Source organism: Carcharhinus amblyrhynchos, chromosome 11 (genome assembly GCF_965287045.1).
Source record: "Carcharhinus amblyrhynchos chromosome 11, sCarAmb.v2.hapA, whole genome shotgun sequence".
Lineage (NCBI taxonomy): Eukaryota > Metazoa > Chordata > Chondrichthyes > Carcharhiniformes > Carcharhinidae > Carcharhinus > Carcharhinus amblyrhynchos.
Window position 1 is genome coordinate 71,403,849 of NC_137334.1, and position 27,946 is coordinate 71,431,794.

General features: G+C 42.8%; 1 protein-coding gene across 1 annotated transcript in view; it reads right to left on the minus strand.

Annotated features, from left to right (window-relative positions):
• The window catches only part of LOC145350212 (low-density lipoprotein receptor-related protein 1-like), a 1,564,930-nt gene that overhangs the window by 810,903 nt on the left and 726,081 nt on the right, over nucleotides 1-27,946 (minus strand). The window contains exon 8 of the mRNA XM_080199274.1: nucleotides 9,651-9,873. Within this exon, the coding sequence (XP_080055400.1) occupies nucleotides 9,651-9,873 (223 nt within the window). The remainder of the gene's footprint in view (nucleotides 1-9,650; nucleotides 9,874-27,946) is intronic.

Genomic DNA, 27,946 nt, shown 5'->3' on the forward strand with positions numbered 1-27,946 from the left:
CCGGGACAATTCTCAACCATTCGAGGATGGGTCTCGGAAGATGCGTCCACAAATAGAAGAATAGAATAGAATGGCTAGAATCTTTACAGTGCAGAAGGAGGCCATTTGGTCCATCAAGCCTGCACTGACAACAATCCTGCCCTGTCCCTATAATCTCACATATTCACCTTGCTAATCCCCCTGAAACTAGGGTTAACTTAGCATGGCCAATCAACCTAACCCCGCATGTCTTTGGAATGTGGGAGGAAACTGGAGCACTTGAAGGAAACCCACGCAGACACAGGAGAACATGCAGTCACCACACAGACAAGTCGGGAATCAAACCTGGATTCCTGGCACTGTAAAGCAGCAGTGCTAACCACTGTGCTACCATGTCGCCCCATGGAACATGAAGAACAGCTCCAGTTGTGAATGTGGCCACCAAGTCAGAAGACCGGTGGTATACTGAACTTCTGTCCTTTGAGGTCATTTCCTCACAGCTTGACAGCCATTCACATTGTGTCAGCTAAAGCCATTGAATGGATTGTTAACCTCAACATCAAACTATCAAACCCAGCCGTACAAATGAAAAAAACTTATGATTCCATTTTAAAAGAATGATACGACTGACCATTGGAGTGACCCATGAAAATTGGAGAAACCAAAGTTCATTCTAGTATATTAAATGGTCTGAAGGATAAAGAGGTAACTTTTTTACAAAGTCAGAACGTTTTCTCAGAAATTGAGAATTTACCACTATTCTATTCTCAGCAGCAATAAAAAGTGTAGGTTCACCATTGCTGTTTGGTAAATGTACACAAATGGAACATGGTTTGAAGTTAGGATCATAGCACTCAGGAGCCTGTGATGGGGATTCAATGTTGTACAATTTACATGAAAGACACTTGCTGATGACACCAAGATTGGTGGAGTCATGGATGAGGTGGAGGGTTCTTGAAGGCTGCAAAGAGACATCGATAGGATGCAGAGCTGGGCCGAAAAGTGGCAGATGGAGTTTAACACTGATAAGTGCAGGGTGATTCATTTTGGTAGGACAAACTTGAATGCGGATTACAGGGTCAATGGCAGGGTTGTGAGGAATGTGGAGGAACAGAGGGATCTTGGCGTTCATATCCACAGATCTCTGAAGATTGCCATTCAAGTGGATAGAGCCGTGAAGAAGGCTTATAGTGTGTTAGTGTTTATTAACAGGGGCTTTGAGTTTAAGAGCCGTGGGGTTATGCTGCAACTATACCGGACCTTGGTGAGGCCACATTTGGAATATTGTGTGTAGTTCTGGCCACCTCACTATAAGACGGATGTGAAAGCATTGGAGAAAATGCAGAGGAGATTTACCAGGATGCTGCCAGGTTTGGAGGGTAAGTCTCATGAGGAAAGTTAAGGGAGCTGGGCTTTTCTCTTTAGAGCGGAGGAGGATGAGAGGCAACTTAATAGAGGTTTATAAGACAATGAAGGGGATAGATAGATTGGACGTGCAGAGGCTATTTCCTCAGGCAGATGTAGCTGTAACTAGGGGACATAACTATAAGGTTCATGGTGGGAGATATAGGAGAAATGTCCGAGGTAGATTCTTTACTTAGAGAGTGGTTGGGGTGTGGAATGCACTGCCTTCTGTGATAGTGGAGTCAGACACTTTAGGAAATTTCAAGCAGTTATTGGATAAGAACATAAGAAATAGGAGCAGGAGTAGGCGATCTAGCCCTTCGAACCTGCCCCGCCATTTAACAAGATCATGCCTGATCAGAAGTGGATCAGTTCCACTTTCCCGCCTTCTCCCCATAACCCTTAATTCCCTTGTGTTTCAGAAACCTATCTACCCTCGACTTAAATATATTCAGCGAGGTAGCCTCCTCGGCACATATAGGCACATGGAGCACATCAGAATGATAGGGAGTGGGATAGCTTGATATTGGTTTTGGACAAAGCTCGACACAATATTGAGGGCCAAAGGGCCTGTACTGTGTTGTACTGTTCCATGTTCTATGTTCATATGTTCAGTACCAATTCTCTGATAGATGTAAAGAAACTATCCTAAAAATTGCCTTAAATATATCTTCAAAATTGAGTATCAGGAATGAACCTGAGTTCTGGGAAATAGAGAGAATTAAAATAAAAGCTCCAAGGTATTTGTATGAAACACAGCATTTCTTTACAAGAACTAAAAACTCACATCAGACATAATTGTCGAAGATCTATCACCTCTCTCCTCCAGAACTGGATAGGGCGAGGGTCTGACAATGGAAATCTCTTGTTGATCTCGGATGGGAATTTCGGATGGAAAATCCCATGCACTGTCCCAGAAATTAGATCACTCAGCCAACTTTGTATCCATGTTATCCCTGTACCTTTCATTTCATGAGCTTCAGCTTAGCTCGTAAGTCTCTTATGATCAAACTCATGAAGGTTTGGATACAGTAGAGAAACTCGTCCCATTGACAGATTGGTTGAGAACCGAAGGTCAGTGATTTTAATTGAGTAGCACAAGAAACAAAGGCAAGAGGAAAAAAAATTCTGCACCGAGGGGTTAGGATCTGGAATTCACTGCTTGCAGTTATGGTGGAAGCAGGTTCAATTACAGCTTGCAAAAGTTCATTACCTGAGGAGAAAGCATTTGGAGGCTATGGGGAACAGGGAAGGGAATGGGACCAGCTGAATATTTCTTACAGAGAGATGGTTCACATATGACAAACAGAATGTCTCCTTTCAGTGCTCTAACCATTGTAATATTCCACTCCATGCTACGTTTTATTGAATGCTTTTCAGAACTCCATTTACATCATATTAACCAAAGCATCCTCTTCAACTGCTTCTGTTGTCTCATCAAAAAAAAATCAATTTAACTAAACACAGTTGTCCAAGTGACTGTTAACTTTTTCCCAGATTATCATTTTTAAAAGCTTTTCCACCACCAAGGTTAAACTAACTGGCCCGGAGTTGCTTGTTTTATCATTTCAACCTTTTTTGAACCAGGGTGTAATTCTCCAATGCTCTGGCAACACCTCCATATCAAAGGAAGATTGGAAGATGATGATTGATGACTTCACAGTATCCATCCTTACTTGCCTCTGAATCCTTGAGGATCCAGTTCTGGTGATTCATGAACTTTATGAACAGCCAGTCTTTCTAAATCCGCTTCTTGACTCCTGCTTCTATTTCTATTCTTGGGGAGAATGGGATCAAGGAATATGAGGGGGAAGGTGGAATCAGGATATTGAAATTGATGATCAGCCATGATCAAAATGAAAGATGGAGCTGGCTTGAAGGGCTGAATGTCCTACTCCTGCTTCTAGTTTTGATGTTTATCAGTGTTTGGCCTGTCCAGAATCACAACTTCCTCCCTTTCCGCTATGTCTTTGGCAGCATTTTAGTCCTTGGCAGAGACAAATGCAAAACACTAATTTAGTTCCTGAAAATCTGTTCATATATCTGCCATCGCTATGTTGCTAATATCCATGTGTACCACAACATCTGGCTCACATCCTTTAAACAATCCTTTTTTTAATTACAGTTCTTCCACTAAATTGTGTCTTGTCAAAAATTAAAGTTGTGCTTTGCGGTGTTTTGATGGTCACAGACGTGAAACATTAAATCTGTTTTTATCTCTGCAGATGCTGCCTGACTTGCTGAGTATTTCCCACATTTTCGGTTGTTTTATTTCAAAGTTTTGTCTTCTCTCTTTGCAGAGTTTAGTTTTGCCATTAAAGTTCAAGTAATCTTGTTCTAATGTGTTTTAAAATGTTTATTCAGGCAGGGCCAATAAACATTCCAGTTGTTCCACAGCACTAAATTAGGAGGAGATCAATGTTTTAAATATCTACGGCGAAGTTCCACATCGAGGAGAACCTTATAAAAAATGTCATCAACAGATCCATTCTTCTGATCTAGAAATTATAGCCTCTTACTTTGACCTTGAGTTGTGTCACTTTTGAGCTTTTGCATTTTCAGAAGCTATCAGCTCGAATGTCTCGCAAACCACCTGAGACAACTTGTTTTCAGATCACTCAGGTATTGCCACGAAAACAGGTTTTCTTGAGCATTTCAGTGATCAAGTGATGAGATATTGCTTTAAGTCTTATAAAGCTGTTTCTGCTTTCCCATTCTTTCCCCTGTCACTTTTCTTCTTCAACTGGGGTAATATTTTTGCTGTCTCACAAACAACTGTACCTGTTACAGATACAATAAACAGTAAATCTACAGAGCTGAGGGACAAAGTTCATAGGCTTCAAGCAAAATTAGAGATTGAAAAACATATATACTCTGAAAATGTAGCCATTCCACTGGAATCATGTACACTGTGGAGATCTACCACTGATCCAGCCAAAGTTTTCAAAACCTCAAAAATGCAGGTGGACTCAAGCCACCCTGCTGGACCCTCTTACTTCTGATAAATACCTCCCTTTGTTGAGGGATATTTGATGATTTTTGAAAATGTTCCTTTCCCTGAACTTAGTATCTCTACATGTTTTAACAAGTTAAGCAACATCTGTATACCAATGCTACACTTCATTCCAACGTATATTAAGCTTCATTCAAACCGTATAGAAGTGGGACATTGAAATCAGTTGACAAGAGACAAGGCAGCTCTGTCATGCTTCCAGACAGAACATGGAGGGTTCAGTAGAGTTCCCGTCAGGTTTAGAAGTGGCAATAGATTGTATGATAACCCGAGGAGAAAAGAATCACAAAAAAGGGGCAATTAATACAGAAAGCAATGCTAAGGGGAATTGACTGCAGAGCCACAGGAAATTCTTATTAGAAGGGAGAAGACAATAAAGGATCACACTGGCCTGATGCCAGGCTATAAAACAGATTCCAAGCCCTCACTTGCCAGCAGCAGTACTGACTTGGCAATTTTACCACTTGCAGCCTCCAAAACAGGTTAATTTTATTGGGCCAACCTTCCGGAAAGGTCACCTGCTGAGTTCTTTATGCAGCCAACAAAATTTGAGGACCAACAGCACTGAAGCCTCAGCATCACCACTCGGAAAAGTGAGTGTTGCCAACACAGTTGGGTGTTCTGGAGCCCACCACAATATGGAACAATTAAAATTTGAGGTTTCAGTGGCAAAGGGTGTCCACAGGACAGAGGGGAGACACTTTCCAGAGGATTGTTGGGTGGAAGGGTCACCGTTCTGGTGCAAGGTTCCTTTTTTGTTCCATGGTGTTTCAGGATCCGTGCCCCGATGCAGCGGGGTCACCTCCATGAATCTGGCTGCCGCCCTATGAAAGGAGGGGTAGGGGAACCCAACCACCAGCAAAGATATTGGTGGCCCCAAAGACTTGCCCCTAATGGAGCCTCCATTCTGCAAGTAGGCTGCCTGCCATCATAAAACAGACAGCCAATCCGTCTGCAACCAGCTGCTGGAAAGCTTTCCCGGCAGCAAGACAATGATGGTGCAATCAAATTCTGGGGGTGACTTTCAGATGGGAATTGCATGTATACCTGAGAAGAATAAATTTGCCAGACAAAAAACAGGGAGATGAGTCAACCCAGTATCTTCAAAGAATCAGTGAAGAGATGGTGGACAAAACAACTTCCTTTGCTGATGTCACATTCATCCCTGGAAGTTTTCTCACATCTCCTCTGTACACTCACCCACATCCTTCCAAATGTGTAGTACCCAAAACAAGGACACAGTGGTCCTGATTTTACTGGCACAGCTGCTCGAGGCTCGTAGGATCACACCCGAGGCCAACAGGGCATGCTGTTCTGCGAGCCTCACTCATCCCGATTTTGGGGCGGCTGTGCCGGTAAAATCAGAGTCAGTATTTCAGCTGGGGCTGAACTAATGTTTCATGTAGGTGTTGGATAACTCCTTGTTTTTTGTATTCTGTGAAAAAAGGTTTTTCCACCTGTACACCAAGTGTGATGGAAGGTGTGAAATTTGGTGCTTTTCCTGCAGGCCGTATGATGGGTTTTAACATCATAAATTCTGCAACCTGCTTTAGCTATGCACACAAGGGAAAAACGTCAGATTGTGGGCAAAAGACCCCTGATTTACCCTGCCTACTGCAAGCCCACTGGTTTCTCATTCCAGGAGCCAAGTTTAAAGAAAAGCCATGCAGAGCTGTCCAGAACTGTCGAGAACAGCTCAGGACTGCTCAACTGAAGACCTGGCCCTGAAAGGCAAGAAAACACAATCCCCAAGTTCAATAACACTCCCTTGGACACTGTAGACTCAATGCACCTCTTTAAAATTGTACTATTTAGCTTGTATTGTCTCTTTTCACCCTTCAGCGCTGAATTTTATCTGGCATTAGTCTGCCCTTTCCAGCGGCTGGTCTAAATCCTCATCTTGAAGTTTGTTCCCATCTTTTTCTCTGTTCCCTGTGTGTCATGAGCAAATTTCAAATTGAGCCCAAGTCATCAGTGTATATAAAGGTCAGCAGGGATCATGACGAACACCACTATAAATTTACCTCCAGACCAAAAAATCATAGAATCATAGAACCCTACAGCGCAGAGAGAGGCCCTTCGGCCCATCAAGCCTGCACCCAACACAATCCCACCCAGGCCCTACCCTATATCCCTACATATTATACCCACTAATCCCTCTAACCTACTCATCCTTGGATACTAAGGGGCAATTTCTTAGCATGGTCAATTAACCTAACCCGCATATCTTGACTGTGGGAGGAAACCCATGCAGACACTAGTAGAATGTGCAAACTCCACACAGACAGTGACCCCGAGCCGGGAATCGAACCCAGGACCCTGGAGCAGTGAAGCAGCAGTGCTAACCACTGTGCTACCGTTCCGCGAATGGCTAAAAAATAGCCATTCAGAACTCTCTTAATACTATCCTTTCACTAGTTACATTGTATCCATGTGCTATTCTCTCTTTTATCCCATGAGGTTCAATTTTGCTGACATGCCGATTGTGTAGAATCTCAGCAAATGCCCTTTGAAAGTATGTGCACACAACATCAACTTCACAGCTCTGTTTCACCCTCTCTGTTAGTTTATCAAATGTTTAATCAAGTTAGCCAAACATGATTTGCTCTGAACAGACTCTGCTGCCTTAGTTATCAGTCTATGCTTTCTGAAGTTGCTGTTAACTTTCTTTCAGATCATTGTTTCCAAAACCTACTCCACTATAAACATGAGATTATCTGGTCTGTATTGGCAGATCAATATGCACAAAATATTACAATTTCAACTATGACCACTGCAACAAAATAAATGTAATAATTTAAGTAGTTGCTGTTTTGATCAAACTTTAAATCAAAACTCTGGCAGGCTTCAGTCCTGATATAAATCTGGCAGATTCAATGCGATCAACATTCAAAAAGACCAATGTCTCCCTGGAAGGCAGTCTTGATTTACATTGGGGTTGTCACCCATTTCACTTGACTCTTGCTTTGGAAACAAGCAGCACAAACACTCCATTGACGCAACTAACAAAGCAGATTGAGTTCACGCCAAATTCAGAATGGTGCTGACACATTTCAATTTGCGAGGAGCATAAATGCAAGTTTGTGCTGTAGACTGACAAACACAGGAACTGGAGTAAGGGTGTCTGAATAGGCCTCACTTAGGGCTTCCACACTCATTAGACAACAGAAGGCAAAATACTTTACAAGTGAAGGGAGGATCACTTCTAATGGAAATCTATTGAAATATATTTGAACAGAATGAAAAGAGTAAAAATGGGTGAGGAAAAACATACTAAAATGGCAGAGAAGTAAAGAAAATTTGTCATCAAACAAGTGACCTTACATCAAATCACATTTCATCAACAAACTGCAAAACCTTATGCTTACAGAGTACATCATACTAATTGCAAAGAATTTTAGGCTGCTAGACTATTCTTTGAATGTGGATGCTGGGTGAAGGACCTGCAGTGTTTCTGATATTAAATCCATTTGTTGAAGTGTGGAAGTAGATACATGAACGCAGTTAAATTCTAAATACTATAGGGCTGGATTTTGAGCCCTCATTTGTGGGGGTGGAGTGTTGACTTGACTCTATCCCCCATCCAGGTCATTTTCTTGGAGGGTCAGCCTGGTTACCACCTGACAGACAACAAATTGTCAATAAACCTAATTAGGGACGAGTTCAGGCCAGTTGAAGGAGTCTAACTGGGATTTTCCAGTCAGCTTCCAGGTTCCCAGAGGCAGGCCGGGGCCAGTTTAGCTGGTTGGAGGGAAGGAGTGAGTAGGAGACTCAGGCAGGCTCAGAGGCCATCATTCCATGCTTAGATGCAACAGCAGCCACAGCATAGAGGAGCTCACCCCCGCCTCAGTGGTGCTTTGGCTGAAAATGCAATTTTTTACTGAAACTTTGAGAAAGTTGGGGAGGGCACATTCATTTTAGAATCCTTCTGGCTGCTATTCCATCCTGCTGCTCCATTCATGTTGGAACATCTCAAGTTGACTTTCTAACTTTGAGAGTCTGCCCGTTTTCCTTCATTGCATGGTGAATCTGTCATCTGCCCATTCATTAGCCAGTCTGGAAACAATCATTGTTTCCCACAGAGTGTCGACCACTGTGCCCAATGGCAGAAACCGGTAGGGAAAATCCAGCCCATACATTGTCCAAAGAGAGATAAGTAAGTACCAAATAAAGATAATCTAATCAGTGATCAAAGAACAAAGAACAAAGAACAACCCAGCACGGGAAACAGGCCCTTCGGCCCAACGAGCCCGCGCCGCCGCATCACCCTACACCTATTCTACCCTGCGTGTCTACGAATGGAACCCCTGCACGTCCTTCTGGTAGTAAGGTGACCAGAACTGGACGCAGTACTCCAAATGCGGTCTAACCAACGTTCTGTACAACTGAAGCATTAGACGGCAGCTCCTATACTCTATACCCCTTCCTATAAAGGCTAACATTCCATAAGCTTTCCTAACAACCTTCTCCACTTGTGACGCACTAACTATGGGCAGGATCTTATGCTGGGGATTGGGGTTTCAGCCACCCACTGGAGAGCTTCCAAGACTTCCAGGTCACCACTTTCCAGGAAGGCCCACTGATAGAATGTGTCAATCATGCAGTTGACAGGCCATGGCACGCCTTGTCCCAGGGTAAGGATGCCAGGAACTGAAGTTCTGCCTAACTTGAATTGACTGGCTGCGCTTTCAAATGGTTATGCCATTGGGAAGGCTGTGGCTCTTAGCAGAACAACAAGAACTTGAGGCCCAGGACTCAAGCCAGAGATGAGTGATGGCAGGAAGGTGTTCATAGGATGGGAGGCATGGGATGAGAGTGTAGGGGATTTGGTAGACAGGGCAGGGGAATCAATTCTCAACAACACTCCCGCTTCCGCATGATGGGTCCCTGAGCAAGAATCTACCCATTGTTTGCTTGTCACACATGCCACATGCAAGCCTCCTGCTCGCAGTTGGGTTAACACCAGCCTTGGTGGCATTGCCCACTTAAGAGTCTCAATTGGCAGCAGGACAGCAAGGATATCCACAGGTCTTCCTACTTCAGACATCATCAGGGTTCAAGTAGAAAGATGGCAGCGTCCCTGCCTGTCACTCTCCTGCCTGATTAAATGTCCCTGCCACCAAACTCACCATAGGGGTCAGCCCATAAACGCACAAGACAAGATACTACCCAACATTTCTTAATACAAAGATCAATTTTTGGTGTTTGCAATCACACTATTTTTCCTTTACTTAATAAGATAATGGGTACTCACATCACGTCCATGAATAATTGTGTGCCTGTTTCTTCCTTCGTAATCCACCACTTCAATATAATCGAGGTAAACATCTGCCCAGTAGACCAATTTAGTTACCAAATCAAGTGTGATGGCATATGGTTGTTCTATGTTACTGTCCACAATCCTGAATCTGCTTTGACCATCCATGTCACATCTTTCAATCTTGGCAATGTCTCCATAGTCAGTGAAGAATAGTTTTCTGCCAAAAAAGTAACAGCCATTAATGAAGTATTAAAATTTGTGCAGCCAGTACAATCCCAAAATCACATTTCTTACTGTTTACATCAACTGTTATCTTGGCTAGCAAAGTCATTGAAATGACGCATTGCAAATTGTGTTGCAATCTTAGTTTGAAATGCACACATAGGTTATTTTATTAACTAGTTCACTGATACTCACTACTAGAATCATAGAATCCCTACAGTGCAGAAAGAGGCTATTCAGCCCATCGAACCTGCAGCAACTCTCTGACAGAGCAGTCGTAACCAGCCCACCCCCTGTTCTATCCCTGGAACCTCATATATTTCCTCTGCTAATCCTCCTAACCTGCACATCTTTGGCCTGTAGGAGGAAATCAGAGCACCCTGAGGAAAGCCATGCAGACATGGGGAGAATGTGCACACGTCACACAGACAGTCAACCGAGGCTATAAATTGAACCTGAGTCCCTGGAGCTGTGAGGCAGCAGTGCCAAATGCTGTGCCACTGTGCAAACCCCGATCAACTCAATGACAGCAAGATGCTCAAAAGCAAAGTTTCACTTCCTCAACGTGAGGTTCAATGCTTAATACTCACAACTAACCCATCGTAGTTGGGGGAAATGCTTGCATAGTAACTTTACTTCATAGTGTTGTACTCCATAGAATCCATTGAATGCAGAAGAAGGCCAATCAGCACATCGAGTCTGTACCGACCATAATCTCACCCAAGCCCTATCCCCATAACCCCATGCATTTACCGTCGCTAATCCCCCTGACACTAAGGGCCAATCCACCTAATTTGCACATCTTTGGATGGTGGGAGCAAACCGGAATACCAGAAGGAAACCCACACAGACATTGTTGCTTGCAATTGCTGTGAGGAACCTAATGAAAGAGGCGGCAAGGACAATAGCATGGAAAAACATTTATTTTCAACATGCTCACTCTCATTACTGGTTCATTTTCAAATGTCACAACTCAAAAATGTTACAAATCCCTACTTTTGTTGAAGAATATCGAAGTGCGATGAGAAAGCTTAAATTCAATGTTATTATTTATTCTTTAAAAAGGTTAATTTTACTCCAATTCATTCCACACCCTCTATTCAAGTCAAAAATAAAAGAGGTTTTGATGTTGCTGTTCAAAGACTTCCACTCAGCTAAATTTGCCTGATTATTTTCCCAAGACATAGTGGCCACTAACCATTGAGTAAGATAGGCAGGACAAAGTTCAGGTCAAAGCACTCTCCACCCAGCATTGCTGCAGGAAAATAGTTATTTCAGCTTTAGGATCTAAACTGAAGGGAATATAGTCCACCAGTAAGGAAACTGGGTCATACTGAATTTTTCCAATTGTGAGAATAGGCCAGGGAATATGCAAAACTATATAATGAGTTATGCTCCCTTTCCAAGTTCATGGCAAATAATATGATTTACAGACTATAGTTTTTTTCTCTCCTGCCACACTGCCATACTGAAAGAGATTGTTGCAAGGTTTTTTTTTTCCCAATATATATTTTCAGTTTACCTTCACTGTTGGGGGCAAAGGAAAGTTACAATTCTTTCAACTTGTGTATGATTATTAATTTTTACTGTTGTATTAGGAAACACAGCACATCAGGGAGAAGGAAGCAATGCTGTCACTGATTTTTATAGTTACATTGAACTGATGTTAGTTTGATTTCTGTTGAATTGCTTGATGTATATATCTTTACTGCTGTTTCGGTCTCAACCGCAGCAATAAAAGTAAATTTGTGTTACATACGTGTAAAAATATCATTCAGAACCAGAAGATTTAATTATGTATATAGTAAATCTCTTAACCATGAAGCCTTTTTCACCTCAAAAATGATGCACAGCACAATAAAGGGCAACATTTGATTAGCATCATTAGTGTTGTCAGTAACAGTGTTACAAAGTGCCCTAGCATAAAATATGGGTCTTATTTAGTAGCATGATGTACAGGCCTAATTAATCATCTAATTAACACTAATGTACTCATTTGAATGTGTATCTACACACTGGAATTAATGTAGTACATTGATGAGGTAAGGGCCACTTAGGGCACAAGCTGAGAACTGCCATTTTCTTCCAGGTTTGTGACTAACTGAAAAATAAATACCTTTGAAAACAGTGACCCCAAATGTTTTGCCTAATTTTCTGCTTTTAATGAGTTTGAGTCAGGAGAGGTTCAATGCCACTTTTTCTGAGGTGGGATATTGAAGCGTACATGACACTAAGGAAGCACGGGCAGCCAGGAGAAGGTGAGTGGGTGGCTCTCTTAATTAATGACGGTATTAGCATATTAGAGAGGAAAGACCCAAGTTCAGGAAACCAGGACGTAGAAGCAGTTTAGGTGAAGATGAGGCTTGATAAAGGTGAGAAGTCACTTGTGTGCGTGGTATACAGGCCCGCTAACGGTACTCACATTGGAGAGCAAAGTATAAAGGAAGAAATAATGGGAGTTTGTTAGGAAGGTACGGTGGTAATCATGAAGAATTTTAATCAACATATAGACTGGTGAAATCAGATGAACAAAGATAGCTTAAATGAGTGGTTCATAGAATTCTTCCAAGATAGTTTCTTAGAAGAGCATATTTTGGAGCCAGTCAGAGAATAAGCAATACTAGATGTGGTATCGTGCAATGAGATAGGATTAATTAATAACCTCACAAGGAAGGAGCCCTGAGGTAGCAGTAATTATGATTGAATATGATTGAATTTTACATTCAGTTTGAAGAAGAGAAGAGCGGGTCCTAGGCTAGTATTTAAAACTTAAATGAGAGCAAATAAGAGGGCATGAAAGCACATGTAGCTAAGTGAACTGCTAAATAAGGTCAACAGATATGTTACTAGATATGCAGTGTCGGACACTTAAAAGGATATTTCAGAACACAGAATAGATATATTCCATCAAGAAAGAAAAATGCTCGATGTGGGAGGATTCACCATCTGTGGTTAACGAGAAAGTTAAAGGCAGTGTCAAACGTAAGGAAAAGCAGAGAATTATGCAAATTGGTGGCCAATCAGAAGAATAGAGAAAATATTAAAAAAAGAACTTTGATAAGATTAATGAGGAGGGAAAAATAGAGTATGAGATAAAGCCAGCGAGAAACACAACAATGGATAGTAAGAGTTTCTATCGATACTTAAAAAATGTTAACAAATTGAGCACTCGTTTTGTAGAAGATAAATCAAGAAAATTAATAATGGAAAATAAGGAGATGGCAGATGAATTGAATGGGTACTTTGCATCAATCCTCATTAAAGAGGGTTTTGTTTTTTATTCATTTGTGGGACATGGGCGTCACTAGTTGGCCAGCATTTATTGCCCATCCCTAGTTGCCCTAGAACTGAATGGCTTGCTAGGCCATTTCAGTGGGCAGTTGCTGTGGCTCTGGAGCCACATGTAGGCCAGACCATGTAAGGGTGGCAGATTTCCTTCCAGAAAGGACATGAGTGAACCAGATGAGTTTTTCCAACAATCGACAATGGTTTTGTGCTTATCAGTAGATTCTTAATTCCAGATACTTTTTACCAAATTCAAATTCCACCATCTGCTATGGTGGGATTCAAATCCAGGTCCCCAGAACATCAGCTGAATTTCTGGATTAATAGCCCAGCCATAACATAACAAGGCCTCCCTATAAGGATATAAGATACAGCTAAAAATTAGGACCTGGGAGGGCAGAACAAAAGAAAATTACAGTCACGAACAAAGTAGTATTGAGCAAGTTGTTGGAGCTATGGGTTGACACATCCCCTGGATCTTATGGACTTCATCCTGGTATCTTAGAAGAACTGGCAACGGGATAGTTGATGGGTTCATTTTAATTTTCCAAAGTTTCCTGGATTCAGGGAAGATGCCATTAGTTTGGAAAGTAGCAAATATAATTCCTTTATTTAAAAGCGGAGGGAGACAAAACGCAGGAAACTACAGGTCAGTTAGCGAAACATGTCATTATTAAAGACATCATAAGTTTAAAGTTTACTTATTAGTGTGACAAGTAGGCTAACATTAACATTACTGTGAAAGTCCCCTCATCACCACTAGGCATTTGATAAGGTGCCACATCGATTGTTATTGTAGAAAATGAAACTTTATAGTATAGGGCAGGTTTCCCCTAACAGTTCAAACCACACAACCCTGAGTGACCTCCTAAGTGCGTAGGGAACCCCAAACATTCTCATAATGTTGACGCCCTTTTTTGTGGTGAAATAGGTACGAACAATTATTTTCCAGTTATATCTATGAATACATTAGGAATGATGAAATCACAAATACATTGGCAAGCTATTTGGCCCCCTCACATTAATCCCTGGTCAAGCCACCCTCCCATGGCCCCTTAAGATTAACCCCTGGAAGTAGTACCCACTGTAGGAGAGGATAATCTAAAAAGTTCTTTCATTTTAAAAATTGTGTTACTGTTTGTCATTTTTAATGAGAGGAATGAAGCTGGAAAGCTGATACTCATATTGGATGGACACACATGTTCCCCTCACACTCCCCCCTCTTCGCACATGCATCTCCCTCTCACTCTCAGCCCCCGCTTAAAACCTCAACCCCACCCCCCAATTCACAGAATTCTCCCCCTCATCTTACAGACATTTACTGTCATCTTTCACAAACACATCCCCTCATCCGTGCTCTACCATCTCTCTCATACACACTCACCCTTGTTTTTTTCACTCCAAGGCCCGCTTGGCCCCACCTCCCCTTGCTTCAAAGCCCACGCTGGATGGCCCTCCACTCCAAGGCCCACTTGGCCCCAACCCTCCTGGTCTGAGATCTGCATTGGACGGCCTCCCATTCTGATGCCCACACTGAATGGCCCTCTGTTCCACGACTCGGGCTGACGTGCCCCTGCTCTGAGGCTCACTCTGGCACCACCCCTCCCTGTCAGGCTCCCGCAACCCCATTTTCTGGCACTCCCCACCCAACCATGCTCCAGCATGTGACCTGAATTCCATTCTGAGGACCTCTCTTCCCATCACCGCTCTCCATGCTTGTCCTTCAGGAGTCTTGATTAGATAAGCAGACCTGCAACATTTTTCAAATGCCTCTGTCTTGCCATGGACACCCTGGGAAGCTCCCACAGACCCCATAGATTTTGCAGTTTCCAGTTTGAGAATACCTTGTATAGGGATGTATTGCGTAACATATTGCAGAGAGCAGGGATAAATAGAAAATTTGATGGTTGGCAAGTTGTAGTGAATGCTGTGCCACAGGGATCAGTGCTAGGACTTTGACGTTTTGCAATTTATGTAAATAACTTGGATGAAGGGACTGTATGGTTGCTAAATCTGCTGATGATAAAAAGCTAGGTGGGAACACAAGTTGTGAAGAGGACATAAGGAGGCTAAAAATAGATATTTTTATTGAATGGGCAAAGATCAGGCAAATGAAGTATAATATGGGAAAATCTAAAATTGTCCATTTTGGCAGGAAGAATGCTGCAAAAGCATATTATCTAAATGATGAACAATTTTGGATCTCTCAGATGCAGAGTGTGTCCTTGTGCGTGGATGACAATGAGGCAAGCTAACAGAATGTTATCATTTATTTCCAGGAGAACTGAATACAAAGGTAGCAAGGTCATGTCTCAGTTTTCTGGTGCGTTGGCGAGCCCACAACTGCAGTACTGTGTACAGAATTGGTCTTCTTTTAGAAAGAAGGATGTAAATGCATTGGAAGTAGTTTGGAGGAGGTTTGCCGAACTAGTATGTGGAATAAGAGGGTTTTCTCATGAGGAAAGATTGGACAGGTTATGCCTGTATCTGGTGGAGTTCAGAGGAGTAAGAGGTGACTTGATTGAAACATATAAGATTCTGAGAGATTCTTCGCAGGGTGGAGGTGCAGAGGATGTTTCCTCTTGTGGGGGAGCTTAGAGCTAAGGGCCCATTTTTAAAAGTAAGGGGTCACCCATTTAAGATAGAAATGAAGAGTTTTTTTCTCTCAGTGGGTTGTGAGTCTTTGGAACTCTCTTCCACTAAAGACAAAGGAAATAGAGTCTTTGAATATTTTTAAGGCAGATCTAGATGGATTCTTGACTCGCAAGGGGGGTAAAAGGTTATTGGGGATAGGCAGGAATGTGGAATTGAGGTTTTAATCAGATCAGCCATGATTTTACTGAATGGCAGAGCAGGCTCAGGAGACTGTGTGGCTCCTGTTCCTATTTTGTATGATCGGGGTTGCGAGGGGGGTGGGGGGTGGTGGTGGGGGAGGGGGAGATGGGGGGGGGTGGATTCTCCCAAGCTTATGCACTAATTTATTAGCACAGCAAGCCAGGAGATTTCTGCGGTCTAGATTAGCACTGGATCAGCAGTGGGCCTGCAACCCCGAGCATTTCTGCCACTGCCAGATTTCTGGCACTGTCAGCTTCATGCCAGAAATAGGTGTGGGGCTGCATTAGGTGTGCAGGGGGTGGATTTTAATACAATTTAAATATGATTAGCAAGCAAGGGACTGAAGTCTCGGGGACTCTAGTATCTCCACTCCTCCCATCAGAATGGTTCAATCCTGTGGGGTTTAAAATGGCTCCCCACTTTCAGGGTGCAGGCAGCCCAACCCCACTGGAGTAAAGGGGGACACTCGGGGCCTCCCAGAGGGTTGGGCAGGAGGGGTGTGCCCCCTAGACATTGCTACCTTCATAATGCCAGCCTGTGCCCCTGGCACTGCCTAAGGGGCAGGATGCCAATGCCCAGGGAGCACCTTGGCACTGCCCAGTGTCAAGGAGGCAGGACCTATGTGGGGCAGCGCCTACGGGAGGAGGCTGGGGATCACTGGTGGAGGGCAGCGCTTGGAGGGTTCAGGGCTGGGCCCAGTTGGGAGAAATCCGGCCCTTATGTTCCAAAGTTGCGAGTTGGGAAGGAAGCAGTGCAGTCTTGAAGAGACACACAATGCAATTGCATTTATGACTCTCCTAACAGCACATTGATACTGCTTTGTACTCATCCTTGTGATCTGCGTGTTATTAGAGAGGACATTTTGGCCAAGACCCAGATGCCTGAGAACAGCCACCTTCTTGAATCACTGGGTAATCTGTCTGGTGAAGGTGGTACCAGGAACTTCCAGGATATTGACACAGTCAGTACTCCTCTATATACTACCCCAGCAAGGTGTCACTGTCACTCCCAAATAAGAAACTAACCATGTCATTGGCATGCTGCTGTATATTGTTGGTACCACAATGCAATAAAACAATCTTGAACAGTGTGAAATATCACAGCAGCTCTAAGGAAACAATTCTAAATGTGTAATAATAAATACAAAGCATAAATAATAAACATCCAAACAATGAACAATCTCTGCACTTAAAGCAGCAAATGTCCATTTGTGATAACAACAGGAGAAATTAAACTTGAACAAACAGTATGGATACATTCAACTTACAACAGAGTATAAAATCCAAATTTTGGCTCAGGCATTTATTATAGATACCAGTCTGTTTATCTTTCCATTAATTTCATCACAGTGTGAGAAAGCACATGGGAAGCAATTTTTGATGAGTTTCTGGTTTGAACTTGCATTCTCCCATTCAAAATCTGCAATGCAGCACATTTACTCCCACTCTGTGGTTAAGTTCACGATTAGTACACCAATATGCCTTACTGTCGGGGCTCAGGAGAACTCATAATTCATTCTTGCCGGTACTGTTCATAAATTATGGATCATTCGTTTGTGAAAATAAATCCACTTCTAGCGATTATCCCCTACTTGTGTAGGCAGGATAACATTATAATAATTTTACAAAGTATGAACAATCTTGAACTTCACACATTTACATCACTGCCAGTTGAGTTTTATGAATCAGTGTAATATTAACAAATTCAAACAGAAGGGGAAAATATCTGCCTTGATGTTGACTCAGACAAATTTTAACTTTTTTGGGGGGTAGAAGTATTTTGCAGTCTGTATCTCAAGTGTGTGACTGATGATGGTTCCTTCATTAATCTTGGTCTCCCTCACCCCTGATTCTCAACCAACAGTCACTCTCTCCCAACAATGCCCTGCCCCATGCTCATGTTCAACACAGCACCAAATGTCACTCCCTGCTTCAAATCTCTCCCTGCACTCTCAGCAGCCAAGCATTCCCCTGAAACAGGATCTCTGAGACACCTTTAGCAAACAACGTGCATCCTTCCCCTGGGTCCCCAAGATGGTTAAATATCTCAATCATTAGCAATTGAAAGAAAGGTTGTAGGATTCTTTGCCTTAGCTGATGGACAGATTCCTATTGGTGAGCCTGGGTTATGATATGCAAATTGCCTTTGTATAAGCTCACTTTGAATTTGGTGAGTACAGCCCATTGAGGGTCAGTAGTGGCTATCCATAGATAGCCATTCGAGTGTCTTTACTGAATACTGTCAGGTAGCCTCTTTTGGTTCAGGATCACAGACAGACATAGGGTATGATTTTCTGGCAAGATCACGTGGTCCTGCTGAAGTACACCCACAGCAGGGCAGGCGGGCCATGCAAAATGTGATAGATTCTGGTGGGACAGGAAGATCCTGCTGGTGGCCAATGGTGAGCTGCCTCTGCTGTGGGAAAATATGCCACAGGGGGCTTGAAAATACCGGCCATAGATTCAACCATTTTAGGTCTTTGACAGTTTGAAATTTTTGAAGACAGCAATGAGCATAGATCTATATATGTTAGAATAAAAGTACATATAGTCTGAGGTCTTGGTTCCTCACAATGTATATTGCAGTATTGAAACAAGAGCTGTGCTCTTTTCAGGTTGTCATGGGGGTTATCTAAAATCAATAGTGAATTTAGCAGTATTACAAATGCTCAAACAGATTGCCCATCATGCTGCAAAGTCAATCATGGTTGTACCCATTTTACAGTCACAAAATGAGTGCAACATTACTGAATTTGATTAAGTTTATTTCTTAGTGTCACATGTAGACCTACGTTAACATTGCAATGAAGTTACCCTAATTGTCACTCTCTGGCATCTGTTTAGATACATTGAGGAAGAATTTAACATGGCCAATGCATCTAACCAACACATCTTTTGGACTGTGGGAGGAAACAGAATATCCAGAGGAACGCCATCCAGGCACAGGGTGACTCCGCACAGATAGTGACCCAAGCTGGGAATTGAACCCAGATCCCTGATATTATGAGACAGCAGTGCTAACCACTGTGCCACCGTGCCTCCATAGTTTCGTTATTGGGTAGCATCTTGATACAGCAAATAACATGTGCAGGTGAATAGCTAACACTTGTTTAATCAACTGCATATTCCATTTCACTATATTAATCAATAATTCTACTTTAATAAAATTCCCATTCATTACAGTGTAAACCATATCTGAGTTAAATTTTAATTTCTCCACATTTTAAGAAGTAAATGTAGGAGTACACATTAAGACATTGCCTTCCTGAAACAAATGGAATCAGTGTTGAAGTTATATGATATTGGATGAATAATAAATGTACTTTCCATCAATCCTGAGATTATATCAATCATGTTTGTCCTAACTGGGTATAAGGAAAGCTAACTTCACATTAAAGCTAATAGATCAGGAACTAATCGTGAAGGCAAAGTTCACTCATCAACACATAAACATCTCCTCTTCTCAACCAGCTCTCCATCACTTCATGAAAATTATGTTTTCTGCATGCACTAAGAAAAGTTACAATCTATCACTCAAAAAAAACTCATGTTTTGGATGGTAAAGTCTAATAAAACAACAAGTGAGGAGTTTGCATCAGTTCTTCACAGAACAAATTCCCAATCTAAACTCAACTTTGTTGACACTTTGATGTGGAGATGCTGGCATTGGACTGGGGTAGGTGCAGTAAGAAGTCTCACAATACCTGGTTAAAGTCCAACAGGTTTATTTTGAATCACAAGCTTTTAGAGTGCTGCTCCTTCACCAGTTGAGTGATGAAGGAGCAGCTTATGATTTTAAATAAATCTGTTGGACTTTAACCTGGTGTCGTGGGACTTCTTAATGTTGATACTTACACGCAGATCACCGGATAATAGTTAGGAGTGGGAACCTTGACCAATGTTCCCCTTCCCTAGATGGGCTAAGGCAGGCCACATCTTCCTAATTTTTCATTGGTAAGTATAAAAGCACCAGAATTTAGAAGCACAACACAGCCTAGGAATTGAACATGGGACTTTCCTGGTCAGGAGAGCTCGCTTTCAAACCACACAATGTAATTATTCCTCTGTCCATGAAAGTTCAAAGTATTTTAAAAGGCTGAAAGGATAAAATTTTATTGCATATTTATGTCATGTTCTCGGGTGATATGAAGTAAGGTGGGAAGATGATGTTATGTAGAGGCTACAAATTCTGAGTAATTGCATTTGACATTGTGGGAAAACCTACATTCAAGGACAGGAAAAGTCACAGATTTCCTGACACATCTTTGAAGTACCAATAAAGAGCGACACATATAGGTGGCACTAACAGTAGTGACTAGCCAATCATTTCAAAAGGAATATTTACACAAGTTGTAGTTAATTTGAGAAGCCCAGACTACAAATCAAAATGAATACGCATTGGGATCATACACTCCAGTGAATATTCACAGATTTGGTATAAAAATTAGTAATCAGTAAAATTCACAATACATCCATGGCCAATCATTCAAATATTTACTTTAAAGGGGTGAAAACATTGCTATTTCTTTAAAGCATTAACATGGTACAACAAAGGAAGGGATTGGATTTTTTCCGGACTTCTTTTTGATTCCCAAGTAAGTTTCTTCTGGTCTTACAGGGATGAAACAAAAGTGGATGGAATCTTTTCAATGAGATTCTGCCATCTATTATCAAGTATATGAGGTCAGTGGATTTCCAGTATTTAGCAAATATAATGGCTGGGATTCTCCCAAAAAATTCTAAGTCCCTAATTTGTGGAAAAATGGGAATACATCCTGCTGTTTTTTTTATTAACCTCGATTTCCAGAATGAATCTCCTTAACTCTCTGCATCATAGAGTGCCTCAGCATGATTCACTCTGAAGATGAGGCCTATTCCTGCCCAAGAGGCCAGCACATAGCGTCGAGAGGGCCAATGGCCCCACATTGTTGGGCGCCCAATCACCGGCCTGCCCCGCAACCTCTCTATCGCTGGCCGTCTGACCCCTCCCTGGTCACTGGCCACCTGGACCTCTCCAGGCAAGCTCCACTACCCTCCTCTACCCCGTCCCGGATCTGACCTCCCCACACACCCTGAACCATGGAGTGAGCCACTCGTAGTGGATGGAGGGGGGACGCTGGCAGGCCTGGAAACTTCTCTCACAGACCTGCTAATGAAATGGAAATGCTGCTTTCCATACTGTAATCAACTCCACGCTGGCTGATTGCTCTGGAAATCTTATGTCAAGAGACTGATGGAGGCCATGACACCCAGCGGGAAGCCCGCAAAATACCTCTGTTGATGTCTCCCTGCCAGTGGGCTGGGAGAATCGCTCCCAATATTACAAACATCCATCTATCACAGAGATTGATTTACATTTCTCAGAATAGCGATTCGATACAGCTGCTGTCAGGATTTTTCCGCCTCACTTCAGAAGTGCTACTCCGGTTATTGCTATCAGTGTAACTTTTTGACAGAAAATATACCAATCGATAGAAACAAATCTCTTTCAATTTGTCAAAGATATCCAAAACGTTGTGCCTGTTGAATCAGAGCCATTTACTGCACCTCTTTGAGATGATCATGAATTTAATGTGAGGCCTTTAGTCTATTTCTTGCTCCCTTCTGTGCAGTGAGGAGATAAATCTCAACCATAACAACGGCTGTCAGTTTGGCAAAGCTAAAGAATGGGGCACCTTCTCCCGCAGTAAGTTGTCTTTTTTGGTGTGGATACAGCATGTTGGCTCCACACAATGAAAGTCTTAGAAGAGTGAATGAGCCCCAGCTGAAAACAGAATGTGCTTTTGTACTGCAGTTACGAAATGAGTGAGATTTTGTCTCGGGTCCGTTTTTGATTGATGTTTGTGGGGAAAACAACCAATAATGTTGCTGACAATGGAAACAAACAACTTGTCACTGGCATTTTTATGGCTCAGATGGCAAAACTAGATCTTTTCTTATTCATTCTCAAGATGTGGGCGTTGTTGGCAAGGCTAACATTTGTTACCCTTCCCTAATCACCCTCAAACTGAATGGTTTGTCAGGCATTTTCAAAGGGCAGTTTAGGTTCAATCACATCGCTATGATTGGCCGGGTATCAGCCCAATCCAAAGAAAATTGTTTTTGGTTTGCTCTTAATCTCTGATAGCCAACATTTTGCACATGGGGTACTTGGTAGCTCAGAATAAAAAGAATAATGGGTGTGTAAAATTAATATCATATCTTGTTCTACGTTATGAGTCTTCAATGGCTTATTACCAGAACAATATACATCCTTAAACATGTTGCATGTAGGATTTAATAAATCATAACCACTTCCTTCTCTTCTTCTTCAGTAGTTGGGATATAATGACCAGAATTTTCCTCATGGGCATCAGGACCATTTCTGTGTACCAAGCCCACCCCTGTCAGCACTCTCTTTGCTTATGCGATCTCATGGAAGGAGTCCAATTAACAGGATACATCTGCCTTTGCTGTTCGATTAGGCACAGAGAGAGGCACATGGAGTAAGGAAGGCCAGCCGACAGCCTCTCTGGGAGAAGTGTGTGCTGGTCAGGTAGAGGAAGAGTGAGCGGGTGTCTCACAATGAAGGTACACACGAAAAGGTCCAGGTGGCAGGCTTAGAAGGAAGTCCCAGAACTATCAGGAACATCAGTGTGGAGGGAAAAAGTCCTCATTGGCCATGGATGGCCTATAGCAGTTCTATTACCAGGCAACATTGTCTGAAGCATTGCAGGAGTCTGAACACAACCTGCTGCTTACACAACATTGGCAAAATTAACTCCTGAAAGTAGTAGTCATTGAATCTGCATGTGCTTTAATTATCTGCCCACCTCTGTCAAGCAGCTGCAGATTCCACTGACAATCCAACTCGGGGAACTCACCCAGTAATAGGATCACCCTGGGGAGATAGTGATGGTCAAATTTTGGAGCAGTAATGCTTATTTTACAACATCGTCTACTCCACTCCACCACAAATGGGATTTAATGTGACCCTTGGGTAGGCTGCAAAGTGGGGAGGCCATAGAATCGAGAGGGTAGAATGGGGTAGTTATTGCCTTCTCAATGTTCTGCAATTCTGTCAGTGACAGAGTATGTTCTTCCCACCCAGAGGCTAATTGAAGTCCTTACGTGGCCAATGAAGCATTCTACCAGTGGGGATGGAGGGAGGGAGGGAGGGGGAATTTCACACATGGGAAGACTAACCAGTAAAATCTGCTGTGTGGAGGGGAGAGCGAGGCCTCCTGACCAGATACTCTGTGCTTCACAGAGGTCTGTCTGGAAGCAATGGCCACCCATTCCCATGGTAACGCTGACCCTGCCCTCAACAACAGCACGTGATTCATTGTGATCAGTATGCGCAACCTCACTATCAGGAGAGGACAGTCCTTGGCATCTACTACACTGTCCAATCAACTGGTGCAATGCAACTTTAGCTCTGAACATTTTTTGCATTATATTTTATGTACCAATTTAATTTAATTTAGTCAACTGACTAAACTCAATCAGTTGAAGACAGAGAAGCTAAAACACCTACAGTGCTGATACAAATGTCAGCTTTCTAATCAAAAGTCATTTGCTAATGTATAATTTTTGTGATAGTAAATCTGTCAGAACTACTGTCAAACTGAGAGGACATATATGATGCTTTAAATTTGACATCTGTTCACTCTGTATTTACACAGAGGGAGGAATTTTCCCAGCTTGAAACTAAGTGCAATAATGGGGCGATTTTGATGGCATCATCCCTGCTGGCCAGATGGTGTTGAGAGAGGTGGGGCTCAGGATGGTGGTAAAGAAGCACCCAGGAGTCCCAGACCTTGTGGGACAGCAGGGCAGCCAAACCATAAAGAGGTCAACCCCACCTGTCCAAGGTCCCAGTAGGATAACCTTTCGGGCACCCTAACATTGTCCATATACCTATCCCACTGGTCTCATAATTAATTAATTGGCTACTGAAGGAGCTCAATTATGGCACTAACAGGCACGTTGCTCTAAGCTTTGCTCCACAATCTCCCCCACCCACCTCCCATTACCTCCCCGCCCAATATCTCACCCTTCAATCACTCCCCCTTCCCTGCCATAAAATTGCCGTCAAGTCAGGGATGGTTGGGAGGATGGTCAGCAGATCACTGAGGACTTTTGCTGTACGTGCCCCCACCATTCTGTAATGTGTTTTGTGGGTCAGTCTTATATCTGCTGCCCATTGCCACTCACCTCAAAGTCAACTAATAATGAGGTGGCTGCATTCAAAAGCCACTGACAGGTGCTCTAAACTTGCTTCTGGGCTTCCTACACAATCTTAGGCCCTTGCCCCTGCTCCCAGCATTGTTGTGATCAGCTCAAGTGTTTTGCTGGTTCTTTTCATGTTCACAGATGTCACAGAGCCTCTGTAGGGAGTCTCACATGAGATCACACACTCAAACACAGCAAACCTATGCTCAAAAATCCATTGAAATGCTGCGAGCAGTGAGGGAACTCTTTCATCCAGCCTAGTGAATATCAAACACCTCTCCTTCACTGCAAACTGATTGTTTATAGGCATGTGCATACCAGAGGTTCTGCAATTGCCCCCACAATTCTAGGCTGGGAATTTCCCCCCAAAATTCTAAGTGTCCAGTTCACATGAAACTGGGAGTAACTCCCGTTGGTTCTTTCAGTGTGATTTCCAAAGCAAATCTCTGACATTCTATGCATCACAGAATTCTCTACCAGGATCCCCTTTGATATTAGAAGAGTAGGAAATGACTTGGTTGAAATTGTTAAGATCCTGATAGATATTGTCAGGGTGGAGGTGGAGAGGATGTTTCCTCTTGTAGGAGATCCTAAAACTACAGTTACTGTTTAAAAATAAGGGGTCACTCATCTATAATGGAGATGAAGAGATATTTTTCCCTCAGGGCATCGCGGATCTCCAAAACTCTCTTCCTCAAAGACAGTAGAAGTAGAGACTTTGAATATCAGAGTACGGGCCTATTCCCACCTAAGAGGCCTGCAGCATAGTGCTGAGCAGGCCACTGCGCATGCACCATCTATCCGCTCTGAGATCAGTGCCTGTGGAGTGGCCCCGCATTGCCAGCCTCCCGATCGCTGGCCAGCCCCACAACTCCGCATCTTTGGCCTTCCAACCCCGCCACCTCGAATTGATCACCTCCCTGACTTCCCCAGGCCAGCCCCAATGTCCCCAGGTTGGCACTGAAATGCTCAATTATGGTAACAACAGGTAGGTTGCTCTAAGCTTCGCTCCCCACCCTCCCCACTATCCCACCCTTCAATCATTCCCCCTTCCCTCAATTTCTGAAATGGTATCCCCCCCTTATTTCCAACCTCCTTTGGGGGGGGGGTGGTGCAGGTCAGCCACCTGTTTCCTGTTAGTGGGGAGCAGTTGTAAACCCAGCCGGACACTGGAAATCTTCAGCTGAGAGATGTGTGGCACTCAGCAGAAAGCTCGTAAAATGCCCTCCGCTGATGACTCCACTGCTCGAACAGTGCAACAGGCTGGGAGAATTGCCACCCTTAGTCTTTAAAAAAATCCTCTTGGTAAAATTCCTCTATCAGTTGTTTAAGGCATTTGCTCTGAACATTTAAATCTCTTCACAAGAAATTCCAGTGTCCATTATTTTACCAGAGGTATTAATTTGTTTCTTTCAATAAGTCAGTTCTTCCGTTATATTAGCAACGGGATATTACAAAGGCATGTTGCAAATTTTGCCCACTGTTATCTTAACCCAGCTAGAATGATTACTTTTGTGCCTGAGGTCCATCACTGATTCCTTCCACATCCTCCTATCACATGGCATTTTTATCTTTAAACATGAGAGCAACTTAGGTTCAGAAACAATTATTTTACTTTTGAAATTTCCTCTTCGTAGTACATTCCTGCTCTCATCAGAGCATGTATAATAAGAACCTATTAATTTACTTTAAAAGGATTTCTTTTCACAACCTTGGTAATTACGTTTTTTGCCTTTTCTTGCATGCTGAGCCGTTTCCTGCTCTCCCCAAGATGTTTCTCTGCTGCTCCTTCATTCAGCTTATCGCTACTTGAAGGGATCCATTAGTAAATTGGCTTTTACTCTGTTGGTGTTCAGAGATTTGGCCTAAAGAATGTGGACAAACCTTCCTGCTGGAACAGCAACATTTTTAACATTTATACAGGTTAAGGTATTTTTTTCAGCTGTTTGACAATTACCAATGGAGCATTTTCGCAGGTGCATCTTGATTGACAACCATTTCTTAGTTGCTGCAAATGAATTGGCATTTCACAGCTAATTACTTTAATGGCGTACCCTGGTTCATTTCTGTTCATGGCACGTCAACTTCAGAGGAAAAGAACTGTGTATTTTTAGTAACTTGAGGAATCACACATGCCCGAAAACTCAATGTGCCAACCATGGGATTAATGAATAATTTATGTTTGTCAACAATGCACTCGAGTCAACTGTGTAATAGACTCTTCTGCGTTAAGTTGGCTATAGGGTATGGAATTCTCTGGGCAGAACTCTCCCATCCCATCTGCAATGGGCAGAAGTGGGCACAAAATAATTGGGAACATGCCAGTGTAAAATCATGTTGCAATTATAGTGGGTAAATAGTAAATAGTGGGTCGGTCTTCTAGAGTGAACAGAATTTGCATCCCATGAGTGCTCATTACAACACTGGCATCCTGAGAGGTCTTTCAATCACACCAGCATGATATCCCATTGGTCTAAAATCCAATCACAAAAGAACGGCGTGCATACCTACATCAGGCTCCTATTTATTGACTACAGCTCAGCCTTCAACACCATTATTCCCATAAAACTCATCTCCAAACTCTGTGGCCTGGGCCTCAACACCTTCCTCTGCAACTGGATCCTGAACTCCCTAACTCACAGACCGCAAGCAGTAAGGATAGACAACATCACTTCCTCCATGATCAGCCTCAACCCCGGTGCCCCTCAAGGCTATGTTCTCAGCCCCCTTCAATACTCCTTATACACCTGTAACCGTGCGGCCAAATTCCCCTCCAATTTGATTTTCAAGTTTGCTGATGACACTACCGTAGTGGGTCGGATCTCAAACAATGAGACGGCGTACAGGGATAAGACAGAGAATCTGGAGAACTGGTGCAGCAGCAATAATCTCTCCCTCAATGTCAACAAAACGAAGGAGATTGTCATCGGCTTCAGGAAGCGTAAAGGAGAACATGTCTCTATCTACTTCAATGGGGATGAAGTAGAAAGGGTCAATAGCTTCAAGTTTTTAGGTGTCCAGATCATTAACAACCTGTTCTGGTCCTCCCATGCCGACACTAATGATAAGAAAGCCCACCAACGCCTCTACTTTCTCAGAAGACTAAGGAAATATGACATGTCAGCTATGACTCTTACCAACTTTTACAGATGCACCATAGAAAGCATTATTTCTGGTGGTATCACCGCTTAGAATGGCTTCTACTCTGCCCAAGACTGCAAGCAACTATAAAAGGTCATGAATGTAGCCCATCAGTAACACAAACCAGCCTCCCATCCATTGACTCTGTCTACACTACCCACTGCCTTGGCAAAGCAGCCAGCATAATTAAGGACCCCATGCTCCCTGGACATTGTCTCTTCCACCTTCTTCCTTCAGGAAAAAGATACAAATGGCTGAGGTCATGTACTAACCGACTCAAGAATAGCTTCATCCATGCTGCTGTCAGACTTTTGAGTGGGCTCACTGTGCTCTAAGCTGATCTTTCCTTACACCCGAGCTATGACTGTAACATTACATTCTGCATTCTCTTGTTTCCTTCTCTATGAATGGTATGTTTTGTTTGTATAGCACGCAAGACGCAATACTTTTGAGTGTACGTTAATACATGTGACAATAATAAATCAATCCAAATAACATCAAAAAGGCAGTTGCAAGAGACTTTAAAGTCAGTGCAACATTCTTTCTGTTATTGTGCTGCATTGCTCCTGATGCACTGCTCATCACCAACCCCCC